Here is a 14,793-nt window from a genome sequence, read left to right as displayed (position 1 = left end):
CAGAGACCTGGTGGGGTTTTCCCTGCACGGGGCTGGGCCCCCAGCACCATGCTAGGAGCCCCCCACCCGGGCAGGACCCCCCCTGTCCCAGGCTGGGCTCCCAGAGGTCAAGGGGTCTCCTAGCCCTCGTGGGACAGGCCCAGGACACGGAGCCCCATCGTGGGGGCCCAGCCGGGCCCTTCCCTTTCCTGGGCAAAAGCCGCTTAGTGGGGGGGGGGGGGGCACCGTGCCTGCCCGCCGCCCGGGGGAGGGGCAGCGGGCCAGAGTCCTGCCTGCCTGAGCCCCAGACACCGGCACCAGCTTCTCCCTGCAGGCCTCGGGCGATGTGAGGCGGCACCCCGGACCACAGGCGGGCCCAGGTGAGTGGGGGGGTCGGCCAGGGACACCTGCCCGGACCACAGGCGGGCCCAGGTGAGTGGGGGGAGTCGGCCAGGGACACCTGCCCGGACCACAGGCGGGCCCAGGTGAGTGGGGGTGAGGTCAGCCAGGGACACCTGCCTGGACCACAGGCGGGCCCAGGTGAGTGGGGGGAGTCGGCCAGGGACACCTGCCCGGACCACAGGCGGGCCCAGGTGAGTGGGGAGGGGTTGGCCAGGGACACCTGCCCGCTTCCTGTCCTCTGTGACGGGAGGGGGGCAGGCAGGGGGTGCTCAGGGGCCGCAGGAGGCGAGGACGCCGTGCCGGGAACGTGGGCGCCTGCCCGGCTGGGGCTGCTGCTCCAGCCTCCGAGGCCCACCCTCCTCTCCGAGGGGCAGGCCTGGCCTTTCAACCGGCGCCCGCCTCTGGAGGAGTGGGGGGCTGTGAGGGGCGTGCAGGGCCCCTCGGAGCCCCCACCTGCCCACTGGCAGCCAGAGCCCCAAGCCTCCCGCCCCGAGAGTGCAGCTGGCCGGGGGGTAAGGAATCGCCCATCTCACAGGTGGGGAGACAGGATCAGTGAGGGCAGGGGCACTGCCCAAGTCAGAGCAAATCCCTGCAGAGCGGGGAAGACCGGTACTCAGCTCCCCCGGCTTCCGCTGGACGTGGCCTTGCCTCGTGATGGCAGCCATCCCCGGCCACTGAGGAGAGCCGGGGGCTTAGGGCCAGGCCCGGGGGAAACGGGCAGCATGCACACGGCCGCTGGGCAGCTGGCCGGTGGACTCAGCCTGCACACCTTCAGGCACACGGTGGCTGCGAGGCTCTGGCACTCACGGCGGCCTCCCTCCTTCTGTCACTAGGTTCTGGCCCCAAGAAGTGCCCCCCAGAGGGAGCTCCCTGCAGTCCAGGTGGGCGGCGCCAGTGTCCTCCCGCGTCCTCGGGCGGGGGGCCAGGGCAGATACCTGGGGAGAGGCTCCTAGGCGTCCCCTCCTTGCTCCACGACCTGAGCGGGGGCTGCGGGGGTGGCCCCACGTCCCCATGACGGCCTCCACCCAACCCAGCTCCTCTCTTGTCGCCCTCCCCCCAGCAGAGGCAGCAGCGATGGGCGCCGGCGGCCCCCGGCGGGGCGCGGGCCCCCCGGACGGCGGCTGGGGCTGGGTGGTGCTGGGCGCCTGCTTCGTGGTCACGGGCTTCGCCTACGGCTTCCCCAAGGCCGTGAGCGTCTTCTTCCGCGCGCTCATGCGCGACTTCGGCGCCGGCTACAGCGACACGGCCTGGGTGTCCTCCATCATGCTGGCCATGCTCTACGGCACGGGTCAGCGCCCCTCCCGGCGCCTGGGGCGGGCACCCCGCGGCCCTGGTCCCCTGTGTGTGCCGGGATGGGCTGGGGTCCTGCCGTCTTGGGGGGAGGGAGGCGGCGCCCCCTCTGCTTCCAGCTCCGGGCTCTGGGGACGGGTGGGTCGCCCTGTTGTCCACTTGGCCGGGCCCAGCGGAGCTGTCCGACCTCGGCCAGGCGCTGCCCTCTAGGGGCCCCTGAGCCGAAGGTGACCTTACCCCCGGAGGCCGGCTCCCAGGGCTGGCCGTGACCCTGCCCTGCCCTCAGGCCCTGTGTCCAGCATCCTCGTGACCCGCTTCGGCTGCCGCCCGGTGATGCTGGTGGGCGGGCTGCTGGCCTCGGCGGGCATGGTCCTGGCTTCCTTCTCCACGCGCCTCCTGGAGCTGTACCTGTCGGCGGGCGTGCTCACAGGTGAGGGCCGCGGGGGAGGGGGCGGGCGGCCGGGCTGCCCGGGGAGACCCCCGGCCCGGCTCCCCGGGGCCCGCCCGCGCCGTGGGACTGGGGGAGGGGCGTCCCGGGGAGCCCCGCACGCGCGCGCGCGCACGCACGCACGGCGACGCCTCGCCCCGCAGGCCTGGGCCTGGCCCTCAACTTCCAGCCGTCGCTCATCATGCTGGGGCTGTACTTCGAGCGGCGGCGGCCGCTGGCCAACGGGCTGGCGGCGGCGGGCAGCCCCGTGTTCCTGTCGGCGCTGTCGCCGCTCGGCCAGCTGCTGCTCGAGCGCTTCGGCTGGCGCGGCGGCTTCCTGCTGCTCGGCGGCCTCCTGCTGCACTGCTGCGCCTGCGGCGCCGTCATGCGGCCGCCGCCCGGGCCCGGCCCGCCCGGGGCCCGCGCCGAGGACCGCGCGCGTGACGGCCCCGGGGAGGCGGGGGCCGAGGCGCGCCCGCGCCGGCGCCTGCTGGACGTGGCCGTGTGCGCGGACCGCGCCTTCGTGGTGTACGTGGTCACCAAGTTCCTGATGGCGCTCGGCCTCTTCGTGCCCGCCATCCTGCTGGTGAACTACGCCAAGGACGCGGGTGTGCCTGACGCCGAGGCCGCCTTCCTGCTGTCCATCGTGGGCTTCGTGGACATCGTGGCGCGGCCGGCGTGCGGCGCGCTGGCGGGGCTGCCACGCCTGCGCCCGCGCGTCCCCTACCTCTTCAGCCTGGCCCTGCTGGCCAACGGGCTCACGGATCTGAGCAGCGCGCGGGCGCGCTCCTACGGCACCCTCGTCGCCTTCTGCGTGGCCTTCGGCCTCTCCTACGGCATGGTGGGCGCGCTGCAGTTCGAGGTGCTCATGGCGACGGTGGGCGCGCCCCGCTTCCCCAGCGCGCTGGGCCTGGTGCTGCTCGTGGAGGCCGTGGCCGTGCTCATCGGACCGCCCTCTGCCGGTGCGCCCGCGCGGGGGAACGGGCTGGCGGGGCACTTCCAGGGAGGAGGGGAAGGGCCCCCATCTGCAGATCCCACCTGGGGTGGGTGGGGGGCTCCCGTTCGGGCCCAATCAGCCCCACCCCAAGGCTGGAGCCGCCCCCTCTAAGTGGGCCCGGGAAAGCCGGGGCAGGTGCCAGAAGAAACCGAAGAAACCGGTGCGCTGCGGCTGGCGCGGGCCTGGGGAAGCTGTCGGTGGGAAAGCTGAGGCAGTGTGGCTTAGCAGGGGGCGCAGTGCCCACACCAAGCGTGCGGAGTGGGCAGGACTGTGCGCCTGGTGACCAGGATGGGGACAGTGGCTGAAGAACCGGCCTTGGCAGGTGCTCAGTGGGGAGCTTCCGCCGGCCCAGCCCTGCCCTGGCCAGTGGGGACATTTGGGGAGTGAACCAGTGGACCGGCAGGTGCTCGGTGGGGCAGGGGGAGGAGGGGAGGCCGAGCATCCGCTGCAGATGCCCGCTGGGCCCCGTGTGCTCGCTCCCTCTGCCTCAGGGAGTCTCCAGGCAGCAGTGGCTGCGGGCATGGCTTGGGGGACGGTGGCCCCATGCGAATGAGGCAGGAACCAAGATGGGCAGGGTGCCGGGGGGGGCAGTGACCGCGAGGCCACCTCTGCCAGGGCCCAGGCTGCACCTGAGGTGGACTCAGCACCCCGAAACCCACCCCCAGAGCCACAAACCAGCCCACCCAGGGGCTCAGGGACCCACGTGCTTCTTGTGTGAGCCTGAAGCAGATCCAGTGGGCAGAGGGTGGGGGTTGGGGGGCCAGGGACAAGAGCAGCTGGCTGGGAGGGGCCGAGGAGTACTGAGCAGAGGGGCTGGGGCAGGGAGCCCCTGGGGGACTTGCCCGAGGCCACAGCCACAAGCACGTCCCAGAGAAGGTGGCGCCCACACCGGAGCTGCACTTCAGGGGGAAATACTGCAGTGAGATTGTCCTGCGTGTGCCAGGGCCGTGTGGGTGACACAGCTTGGGGACCGGAGAAGGCAGCTTCCTGGCCACGAGCCCTGCCTCGCAGGGACAGCAGGGCCCCAGGGCTGAGCCCCGCCCCTGGAGACTGAGGAGTGTGGGGGGCCGGCACCTGGGGACAGCAAGAGCTGGGGTTCCCCAGGAGGGGAGGCATCTTACTGCCCCTGACACGGCCCACGGGGCTGGGGGCTGGAAGCAGGCCAGGGTGGAGGCTGCCCAGAGCCAGACACAGCCGCCTCACCAGCGCCCCGACTGGGGATGTGACCAAAAAATTCTTTGAAAGGCAGTGACAGAGGAGAGATCGTCCATCCGCTGGTTCACTCCCCAGATGTCCCCCATGGCCGGGGCAGGGCTGGGCCAGGCGGAAGCTCCTCCCTGTGGGTCTCCCACAAGCACTTGGACCACCCTCCGCTGCTTCCCGAGGCCATTAGTGGGGAGTGGGAACCCGGTGCTCATATGGGATGCCGGTATCGCAGGTGGCAGGTCGCCCACCGTCACGATGCGGCCCCAGGAGATGTGGCACTTTGAGAGCCCAGGTAGTGGCGCCCACGCGGGACTTGCCCTGTGAGGGCCCTGACCGCCCGTCCCGCCCGCAGGCCGCCTGGTGGACGCGCTCAAGAACTACGAGATCATCTTCTACCTGGCCGGCTCCGAGGTGGCCCTGGCGGGCATCTTCATGGCCGTGGCCACCAGGTGCTGCCTCCAGCGCCGCCGCCGCGGCTCGCAGGACGCCGCCGCGGGCCCGGGCTCCGAGGGCGGAGCCAGCGACACGGAGGAAGCCGAAGCCGAGGCCGAGGCGGAGGCGGACTCGGAGCCCCTGCCCACCGCCCCCGAGAAGACCCGCAGCCTCGAGGCCCTGGCGGCGCCGAGCCCCAGCGCTGGGTCCACGGAGCCCGAGGCGGAGGAGGCAGAGCCGGGGCTGGAGGCCGAGACTGTGTAGGCGGGGGCGGGGCCTGAGAACTGGGCCCCGCCCACACCGGGCCGGGCTCCCTGGCCCCTGCGTGTCGGGGGAACTCCTCCCGGATTTGCTGATAAAAGCGCCCCAGAGAGCCACAAGTCCTAGTCCTGCGCCTCCGCCCTGCGCTGGGGGAGGGGGAGGGGGAGGAGGGCGCCCAAGGGATCAGAGATGAAGGGGCCGGGCCGGTTTCTGCGTGTGCACAAGGGGTGGTGGGCCTCACCTGCCCGCCCCTCAGTCTTCCCGGGGTGAGCGGCGGTGGCAGCCCCTGTAGCTGCGGGCTGCACACAGGCCCCCTGGTCGGGGTCAGGGCTGAACCGTGGCCGAGGCCTGCGAGGGGAGACGTGGTGGTCGCCTGCCTTGCCGCCTTCCACACGGTGCGCGCGCCCCCTCCCCAGGGGCGGGCAGCCGCAGGTGTGCCGGGCCGGGGCCCGCGACTGCTCTGGCGCCCTGACCTTGGGCTGCGTGCGGTTTGACCCGGGTGGAGCTGGGAGGTCCTGGGCCCACCTCCTCCTGTCCTCACTCTGCTCGTGAACTGCGTGCCCCTTTCTGTGCCTCTGCTGGGACCTGAGTGTGGTAGCCAGGCCCCATGTGGACCCAGCCGCCCAGAGCAGAGGGCCCTCCCCCTGGTCCCCTTGGCCCAGGACAGGGAGCCCTGCGGTGCCTGGCCCACTGCTCCGCTGTCGTCGCTCGCTCTGCACCAGGTCCTGCCAAGGCCCCACAACCTAGTGCGGTGGGCACAGGAGTCTGGCGCCAGCCCAGGTCCCCGGGGCTGTGAGCTCCAGGCTGCCCCCTGCAGGAGGGAGGTGTGGACAGCCTCCCCCTCCAGCCGAGGGTCTTGTTTCCGCCCAGGGCCGTGGGCACAGTCCTGCTTCTCCATTTGGGCCTGTGCCCACCCCTCCTCCCAAGGTGACCTCATCCACTGTCCTGACAAGGACACGTGAGGGTGCTTACCCACGGACCCCGTCTCACTAGTGGACAGCCCCGTGCCTCCCCAGGCCCAGACCAACAGGCGCCTGCAGCGGCCCAGATCCCTGCCCTGGGCCCCAGGTTGCCCTGCCTGCTGTCCTGCCCCCTGCCCCGTCCAGAAGCCCCCAGGCCCGGGAGAGCCCCACAGAGCTGGCAGCTTTGCGGGCAGGTGACCCTGCCAGCCTCGGGCCCCGCAGATGCAAGTCCAGGGCCCTCTGCCCCCACAGACACGGCCTTAAACAGCGGCTTCTCGGGACCCGGCGTCCCCCGCTGTCCCGGGACGGCGGCGCACACGGGCTCCTGCCTGCCCCAAGCCGGGCGTCAGAGGAAGGCTGAGGCCACTGCCAAGAGCCTGGCGCCATCCAGGCCGGTTTATTCAGCACAGCCCAGCGCCTGGCCCTCACAGCAGCGGCCGCCCGGTGCGCGTGTGGCCCAGGAGACGCCGGCCCCGCCGGCTGCCCGCCTCGGCCCCACTCCCGGCAGGCTACGGGGGGCCGCCAAGGCACCCGCAGGACCAGGCCCCGGGCTGTCTGCCGCCTCCAGCACCCTCCTAAGGCTGCTCCAGAGATGGGCGCCCCCTCTGGCTGGGGGAGGGAAGGCTGGGGCCCCAGGGCCTTTCCCAGGAGGGGTCCGGGCCACCATGGACAGAGGAGCAGGGAGGCGGGCGCCCCGAGCCAGCAGGCCTTTATGCGCCGCCCGGTCGCCCAGCGGCCCCACCCTGCTCCGTGCACCTGCCCCTGGGGACTCAGGAGTCCCTCCAGCTTCCTCCCTTGTCCACAGGCGCGGCAGCCCCGCGCGTGTCCCCGGCTGGCTCCCCGGCCGCCGTGTCCTCATCCTCGTCCTCCTCCTCCTCCTCCCCGTCGGTGAACTCGCCCTGGCCGGGGCCGTAGGCCAGCGTGGTGTGCGCCAGGTCCACCTCGATGGGGAAGACGTCGGCGTCCCGTAGCACGGCGTAGCAGTCGTTGTAGTACTTGGACATGGTGGACACGAGGCGCTGCAGCTGGAACACGATGTCCTGGACTGGGGCGGGGCCGGCAGGGGCACAGTGGCAGGGCCGCCCGGCGGGAGGGGAGTGCCCACCCGCTCCCCCGCGGGGCCCAGCGCGGCGGCCTCACCGTGCTTCTGGTCCAGCAGCTCCATCTTCTCCAACACGTCCTTGCGCATCTGTGAGAAGCGGGCGCGGGCCTCCTGGCGGCAGCGCAGGATCAGCCGGTACTCGTAGTTGCCCGTGCTCACGCGGTACAGGGGCTCCCCCAGGGCCTGGCAGGGGCAGCCCGTCAGCACTCCAGGGCCTGGGGCCGGCAGCCGCGGGCTCACCCAGCTGCTCGCTGCCCTGCTGCACCCCCAAAGCCGGCCCGGCGCGGTTCCGCGCCCCCTGTGGTGACTGGGCGTTCTGGAGGAGAAGAAACTCAAAACAAAGCCCTCACTAAGTAAGTGACGGCCCCTGACGGCCAAAGTATGAGAACGTGGGGCCGGTGCTGTGGCGTACTGGGCTGAGCCACCGCCTACAGTGCCAGCATCCCACATGGGCGCCGGTTCGAGTCCCAGCTGCTCCACTTCCGATCCTGCTCTCTGCTGTGGCCTGGGAAAGCACTGGAAGATGGCCCTAGTGCTTGGGCCCCTGCACCCACATGGGAGACCTGGAGGAGGCTCCTGGCTTCGGATCAGCTCACTCCAGCTGTTGTGGCCATTTGGGGAGTGACCCAGCAGATGGGAGACCTCTCTCTCCCACCCTCTCTGTGACTCTGCTTCCCCCCCCCCCAAAAAAAAAAGAAAGAAAGAAAGAAAACTTAAAAACACCACTTTGGAGAGGAAACTCCATTTTCCCCTGCAAGAGGCCGGGGCAGGCACAGGGCCGCCCCTCGACGGGCTGGCCAGGCGCGGTGCGCCGAGGAGCGGGGCGGGCCGCGCCCCAGGGGCCCCCCCGCCCCGCCACCGCAGCGCGGCACTCACGATGCAGCTGTACTCCTCGTCGTCCATCTCCTTCACCTTCAAGCAGTAGGACTGGGTGGGGGGGGCATGGTCAGGGCGCTGCGGCCTCCACCGCCCCCTCTCACAGCCCCAGCCCCGCCTCCTGGGTCCTGCGGGTTCCCCGCTGGCGGCAGGGACAGGTCGGGCTCCGGGGTCTGGGGCACTCGTGGACACGGGCCCAGCAAGGGCTGAGGGACCGGCCATGCCGCAAACGTCTTCCTCCGCCTCCACTCGAGCCCCAGCCCCCGTCTAGGCAGCGTTCCCGGGACCGCGAACCGCCGCGTGCGCCGGCCGCACTCACCAGGTACTCGAACTTCACGTCCAGGTACTTCTTGATGGTGAGGCGCGTGTCGGGGATGGCCTTGTTGAGGTACGTGTTCAGGTCCGTCAGCATCTGGGGGAGCGGGGAGCGGGGTCGGCCGGGAGCCCGCTGCCCTCCGCGCACAGCCCGCGTGCTCGCTGGCGGCCTCGGCCCCGCCAAGGATGAGGAGCCAGGCCGGGCCAGGGCCGCCGCGACGTGGCGCCCGGGGTGGGGCAGCAGCGCCGGGGCCCTACCGGCTTCACGGTCTTCAGGAGCCGGATGCCGAACTTCTCGATGCTGCGGTGCGCGTCGGCGAACTTCACAAAGGCCTCACTCGCGGCCGGCTGGGGCTCCCGCACCCCGATCACGGAGAACACGTCCCCGAAGGCTGCGGGACAAGGCTGCCCTGAAGGCCGGCCCCTCGGCCCGCCACGGGAAAGCCAGGGTTCACTGGGGTGCGGCGGGTCGCGCTCTACCCTGGGAGGGGGCTGCAGAGCTCCGCCCACCCAAGACTCCTCTGCGCAGCTGGGCGGGGCCTCCGCTCCTCGGGGTTCCCTGGCACCTGCCCAGGTCTGCCCCCAGGGAGCAGGCCCTCACCCCCACCCCGGGGAGCAGCCTGGGGCTCCGATGCCGGGTCCTAACGCCAGCGTGGCCTCCGCGCTGTGGCCGCTCCCTCGGCCTGGCTCCACCTTCCCAAGGGTGAGCGGGGTAGCTCAGCTGTCCTACCTGGCTAGGGGACCACAGCAGGGGAGGCCCGCCCTGCAGCGCCGTGCAGCCCAGCACGGCCGCACCCCAGCACCCAGCACCCAGGGCCAGGCCCCGCCGTGGGCGGCCCTGGGGGAGCTCATGGCCTCACTGTACAGGGGTCACAGCCCAGCGGGGCTGGCGGGTGTGGGGGGCGCCGTTACCCCGGTGGGTCTGCGACAGCTCATAGAAGGCCCGCAGCAGGTTCTTGGTGTGCTCCGTCATCCCTGGGGGAGAGAGCCGAGACGCGGGGTGGGCCCAGGGCACCCTGGGGGCCCCCGGCCTGTCCTGACGCCTGTGTCCCCAACGTCCCCTTCAGAGCGCCTGGCCGGGCGCCACCCACCTCTGTACAGCTCGGCGGTCCGCTCCAGCTCCTCCAGCCTCTTGACGAGCCCATCTGCAGGGACCAGGGAGAAGGTGAGGCCGGCCACAGCCGGGAGAGGACAAGGGACCCCAGGAACAGGCCCGGGGAGGGGCGAGGGCACCTGGCTGAGCGGGGCTCAGAGGTAAACAGCCCGGCACCCTGAGAGGCGGCGGAGAGGAGCCCCCGCCCCAGGGGGCCGGATCCAAGGGGCAGCAGGTGATGACGACGCGGGCACTTCCCGAAGGCAGGACCGGAAGGTGGTCAGCAGCTCCCCACGGCTGGCCGGCACGAGAGAGCCCTGCGGCCGCCCGTCCCGGCGAGGCGGGGCCAGCCCAGGCGGGGCTGTGACGGGAGGGGACAGAGCCCAGGAAGCGCTACACCCAGCTCGCACTGGTCCCCAGGGACCCTGCAGCCCCTGCTGCACCCGCCTTGGGGAGGCCCAGGGAGGCCCACGGGGACGAGTGCAGGTCCTGCCCTTGCCCTTGGACTCGACGTCTAGCAGGGAAGCCAGGCAGTGGACCGGCAGAAGTGTGACGGCCACGGGACGTGGGGAGCAGTGACAGTGAGGGCCACTGGACGTGGGGGGCAGTGACAGTGAGGCCATGGGACGTGGGGGCAGTGACAGTGAGGGCCAAGGGACATGGGGGCTCGTGGGGGGCAGTGACAGCGAGGGCCACGGGACGTGGGGGCAGTGTGACAGTGAGGGCCACGGGACGTGGGGAGCAGTGACAGTGAGGGCCACTGGACGTGGGGGGCAGTGACAGTGAGGCCATGGGACGTGGGGGCAGTGACAGTGAGGGCCACGGGACATGGGGGCAGTGTGACAGTGACGTCATGGGACGTGGGGGCAGTGACAGTGAAGGCCACGGGACGTGGGGGCAGTGACAGTGAGGGCCAAGGGACATGGGGGCAGTGTGACAGTGAGGGCCACGGGACGTGGGGGCAGTGACAGTGAGGGCCACGGGACGTGGGGGGGCAGTGACAGTGAGGGCCACGGGACGTGGGGGCAGTGACAGTGAGGGCCACGGGACGTGGGGGGCAGTGACAGTGAGGGCCACGGGACGTGGGGAGCAGTGACAGTGAGGGCCACGGGACGTGGGGGGGCAGTGACAGTGAAGGCCACGGGACGTGGGGGCAGTGACAGTGAGGGCCACGGGACGTGGGGGCAGTGACAGTGAGGGCCACGGGACGTGGGGGGCAGTGACAGTGAGGGCCACGGGACGTGGGGAGCAGTGACAGTGAGGGCCACGGGACGTGGGGAGCAGTGACAGTGAGGGCCACTGGACGTGGGGGGCAGTGACAGTGAGGCCATGGGACGTGGGGGCAGTGACAGTGAGGGCCACTGGACGTGGGGGGCAGTGACAGTGAGGCCATGGGACATGGGGGCAGTGACAGTGAGGGCCAAGGGACATGGGGGCACGTGGGGGGCAGTGACAGCGAGGGCCACGGGACGTGGGGGCAGTGTGACAGTGAGGGCCACGGGACGTGGGGGACAGACAGTGAGGGCCACGGGACGTGGGGGTAGTGTGACAGTGAGGGCCACGGGACGTGGGGGGGCAGTGTGACAGTGAGGGCCACGGGATGTGGGGGGCAGTGACAGTGAGGTCATGGGACGTGGGGGGCAGTGACAGTGAGGCCACGGGACGTGGGGGGCAGTGACAGTGAGGGCCAAGGGACATGGGGGCACGTGGGGGGCAGTGACAGTGAGGTCATGGGACGTGGGGGCACGTGGGGGCAGTGACAGTGAGGCCACAGGACGTGGGGGACAGTGACAATGAGGGTCACGGGACGTGGGGGCAGTGACAGGGCCATGGGACATGGGGGCACGTGGGGGGCAGTGACAGTGAGGCCACGGGACGTGGGGGGCAGTGACAGTGAGGCCATGGGACGTGGGGGCACGTGGGGGGCAGTGACAGTGAGGCCACGGGACGTGGGGGGCAGTGACAGTGAGGCCACGGGACGTGGGGGGCAGTGACAGTGAGGTCATGGGACGTGGGGGGCAGTGACAGTGAGGGCCACGGGACGTGGGGGCAGTGTGACAGTGAGGGCCACGGGACGTGGGGGCAGTGACAGGGCCACGGGACGTGGGGGACAGTGACAATGAGGGCCAAGGGACATGGGGGCATGTGGGCGGCAGTGACAGTGAGGGCCACGGGATGTGGGGGGGCAGAGTGACAGTGAGGCCACGGGACGTGGGGGGGCAGTGTGACAGTGAGGCCATGGGACATGGGGGCAGTGTGACAGTGGGGGCCAGTGGGACAGGGCCGTGGGACATGGGGGACAGTGCTGGGGCAGCTGTCTCCTCCGGGGCTCAGCACGGGAGGCAGCCCACTGCCTAGGTGACACTTCGGGGCTCCCTCCATAGGGAGCAGCCCTCCTGTGGGCTCCCCTGCGCCCCGATGAAGAGGAGGTACACACACGTCCCTGCCAGGAGCAGCCGGGAGGGCAGGGGCCCCCACCCAGCCGCTCCCAGGGCAGGGCCTGGCTTCAGGGGCAACTTCCTGAGGCCTGGCCCCCAGACCTGGGCCCGCTGAAGGCTGGGGCACGGCCCACAGCTGCCGGGGAGCACCACGGCAGGCACAGCGCCCCGCCCAGCGTGGAGCAGGGACGCTCCAGGCCAGTGCTCTCCACGGCCCCTCTCCCGCGGGACCCGGGCCAGGTCTCTGAGCAGGAGGGCAGGGGTGTCGGGCCAGGGCAGCGGCCCTGGGGAGGAAGGGGCAGCTCGGAGGTCCTTGGGAGGCCCGGCACACGGCCAGCCAGCAGGAGGGGCCGGGCGCGAGCCCACACGGTTGTTTTCAGCTGGGTCACAGCATCGTGACAGCTTCACTTTTAGAAACTCTATTTACGGCTGGGAAATTGCAAGGTTTGGGGGAAAAACACAAGAGCCAGCTCTAATTTCATCTCAGCCGCGGTGAGTGCGGAGCAGGGTGCACGGCCCAGGCGAGAACAGCACCCCCACTCACCAGCCTTTGGAGCCGCCTGCAGCTATTTATATTCAGCCTGCCCAAGACACTGCGGGGTGCGCTATTTATAACCGGCCCGCGGCGCTGTGGGCGGGACCCAGAGCTTCACTGGCCACCTGGGACCAGAAGGTGCGCGCCTGTGCCCTGCCTGGGCAGCCCCCCCAGAGCCCTGGGCAGGACAGGGGAGAAACGGGCAGCAGCGCCACCCGCTGGAGAAACGCCGGCAGTGCAGGCCCAGGGCTGAGGAGGCCCCGCCCCATCAGCAGCTGCCCGGGAAGGCCCCGTGGGGAGCTGTGGGCACTCGGGGGCGCAGGGGCGGTGACTGTGCGGCCCTCCGGGAAGGGCGGGCGGGGACTCACCGTTGCAGAGGATGGCCCGGCTCAGGCCCAGGGCGTCGGCCGTCCCCGAGCTCATGTTCTCCACCAGCCGGTGCTTGACCTTCTTCAACACTGGGCCGGGTGAGAAAAGGCAGCAGCAGGGCCACCAGCGTCACCACAGCTCGCTGGCCACGGCCAGTAGGGGGCAGAGGGGCTGCCCTGTGGCTGGGTGCTGGGGTGGCCGTGGTGGCTGCGTCCTGGGGAGAGGGCCCCGGGCAGCTGACGGGAGCGATGGCCCGGGCCAGGGAGAGCTGCTTCCCCCGCCCTCTCCATCAGGGCCGTGGGGGACCCGTGGTGGGTCAGTGCCCACCACGCCAGAGCAGCAGGCCTCATCAGTGACCAGCGGGCCGGCCCCAGACGCACGCACTGCTGCCGTTGGAAGGGGCCGGGGTTGGAACAAGAGGGCCTGGAGGGAGACGCGGGTGCCTCGGTCTGCAGGGGCGTGGAGACCTCTCTGGGCCTCAGGCTCCCGCCTGCAGCTCCTGGATCCGTTTCTACAGAACCAAGGCCCAGCCCTCCCGCAGGAGGCCACTCGCCTCGGGCACGCCACGGGCAGCAGGACTGGCTTGGGCCCTCTGCCCTGCGCAGGGTGCAGTTCTGAGCCAGAGCCTGCGAGAGCGGGCTGTGTGGGCCGGTGAGCCCAGGAGCTGGCCTAGGAGGACAAACAGGACCCAGAGGGGGCGGGCGGGGGAGCTGGCGGGGGACACAGGGCAGTGAGAACCCAGGGCCAGGGTGTGGGAGCAGCTGAGGGACGGCCCACTGAGCCCTCCCGGGCCACTTGTGGCCTCGGTCAGACCCCGCAGCCACAGATGCAGCCACCAAGGGGCCTGCGGGGCACTGGACGCCACTCACCGATGTCCAGGGACATGCCCTGCTTGGGGTCCGCCTGCAGCTTGTTGTAGTGGATGGTCACCTCCCCCTGCAAGGGCGGCCCAGGCCACTGTCACGGACTCCCCTGGATCCCAGCCTCCACCCTGGCAGCTGGCTCACGAGACAGTCCTGCGCCCGCGAGGGGCCCGGCTGCAGCCTGACACAGTCCTGTGTGCGGCCCTGTCTGCTCCCAGGCCCTCCCTTCCTGCAGACCACAGCGGGACACAGCTCCTGTCACCACACGGCGCACGCCCCGCCTCTCTGCACCCCTTCCCTCCAACGCCACACCCCATTGCAAACCTGTGCGGCATCCCCTCCCTTCCTCAGGTCCCCCATCCTCAGGGTCCCCACTCTCAGTCAGCCAGACACCAAGCAGAAGGGGCGGGGCAGCCGCAGGGTCAGGGCCCAGGCCGGGCAGGGCGCTGTGGGACATAGGGAGGGGCACACGGGAGTCCGGCGGCTGCTTGGGACAGAGCTTCTGAGTGGGGTCCCCGTCCTGGGGCGCCACCGTCACTCATCCTATGACCCAAAGGCCCGTGAACCGCGGATCAAATCCGTCCAAACAAAACACAAAACTTTAGAACTGTTCCTGGGGCCGGCACTGTGGCGCAGTGGGTTCACGCCCTGGCCTGAAGCACGGGCATCCCATATGGGCACCGGTTCGAGATCCGGCTGCTCCACTTCCGATCCAGCTCTCTGTTATGGCCGGGATAGCAGTGGAGGATGGCCCAAGTCCTTGGGCCCCTGCGCCTGCGTGGGAGACCCAGAGGACGCTCCTGGCTCCTGATCCGCGCAGCTCCAGCCGTGCGGCCGTTGTGAGCCAGCGGATGGAAGACCACTCTCTGTCTCTCCCTCTCTAACTCTTTCAAATAAATAAAATAAATCTTTAAAAAAAAAAAAAAAAACAAAAACAAAACCGTTCCTGAAGGAAACCACAATGAGCCGACGCCACCAGCCAGGGCGGGAGGTGAACCCACTCCCAGGGAACACCCGGCGCTCGCCGGGGCCACCCTGCAGCCTGGGGTGTCAGCCGCATGACCACAAGCAGGGCACTTCCCCAGGACCCCAGGAAAGTGGGCCGGTCACCCCACCCCGCCCACACACAGGGGCGGGGGACCTGCAGAGCTGCGGTTCCGGCAGGGGGAGGGGCCCTGGGGCCGGGGCTGCAGGAGGAGGGACGCCTCCCACAGCACCCCCCCCCCCCGCCCCACCTCTGTCAGGC

General features: G+C 70.8%; 2 protein-coding genes across 6 annotated transcripts in view; one reads left to right on the top strand and one right to left on the bottom strand.

Moving 5' to 3' along the window:
- Positions 1–220: 220 nt before the first annotated feature.
- SLC16A8 (solute carrier family 16 member 8) lies at positions 221–7,002 on the top strand. 5 transcript variants are annotated; one of them, XM_070052924.1, is made up of 6 exons: positions 221–359; positions 1,215–1,262; positions 1,445–1,669; positions 1,958–2,101; positions 2,263–3,060; positions 4,654–7,002. In XM_070052924.1, the coding sequence occupies exons 3-6, from the start codon at positions 1,456–1,458 to the stop codon at positions 4,995–4,997; spliced, it is 1,500 nt and encodes a 499-aa protein (XP_069909025.1). In that variant the 5' UTR covers positions 221–359; positions 1,215–1,262; positions 1,445–1,455; the 3' UTR covers positions 4,998–7,002. The 5 variants fall into 5 exon arrangements, with proteins under 5 accessions (XP_069909025.1, XP_069909023.1, XP_051693786.2 ...); XM_070052922.1 differs by having other exon boundaries at positions 1,442–1,669; XM_070052923.1 differs by lacking the exon at positions 221–359 and adding an exon at positions 493–572 and having other exon boundaries at positions 1,442–1,669.
- Positions 6,321–14,793, bottom strand: part of LOC100356004 (PRKCA-binding protein) — a 94,795-nt gene continuing 86,322 nt past the window's right edge. The window contains 9 exon segments of the mRNA XM_070052926.1: positions 6,321–7,001; positions 7,097–7,241; positions 7,935–7,985; positions 8,254–8,346; positions 8,508–8,641; positions 9,162–9,224; positions 9,341–9,394; positions 12,684–12,773; positions 13,554–13,620. Of these exon segments, the coding sequence (XP_069909027.1) occupies positions 6,727–7,001; positions 7,097–7,241; positions 7,935–7,985; positions 8,254–8,346; positions 8,508–8,641; positions 9,162–9,224; positions 9,341–9,394; positions 12,684–12,773; positions 13,554–13,620 (972 nt within the window). The 3' untranslated portion in view covers positions 6,321–6,726.

Source organism: Oryctolagus cuniculus, chromosome 11 (assembly GCF_964237555.1).
Source record: "Oryctolagus cuniculus chromosome 11, mOryCun1.1, whole genome shotgun sequence".
Taxonomy (NCBI): domain Eukaryota; kingdom Metazoa; phylum Chordata; class Mammalia; order Lagomorpha; family Leporidae; genus Oryctolagus; species Oryctolagus cuniculus.
The sequence above is the reverse complement of the archived record's forward strand: the minus strand, read 5'-3'. Positions and strand labels throughout refer to the sequence as shown.

What these genes read in the sequence shown, in the direction of transcription:
- SLC16A8 (XM_070052924.1), top strand. Translation starts at nt 1,456, where the DNA reads ATGGGCGCCGGCGGCCCCCGGCGGGGCGCGGGCCCCCCGGACGGCGGC. An exon ending in GGCCATGCTCTACGGCACGG is followed by an intron (nt 1,670 to 1,957) that starts GTCAGCGCCCCT and finishes CCCTGCCCTCAG; the next exon opens with GCCCTGTGTCCAGCATCCTC. An exon ending in GTCGGCGGGCGTGCTCACAG is followed by an intron (nt 2,102 to 2,262) that starts GTGAGGGCCGCG and finishes CTCGCCCCGCAG; the next exon opens with GCCTGGGCCTGGCCCTCAAC.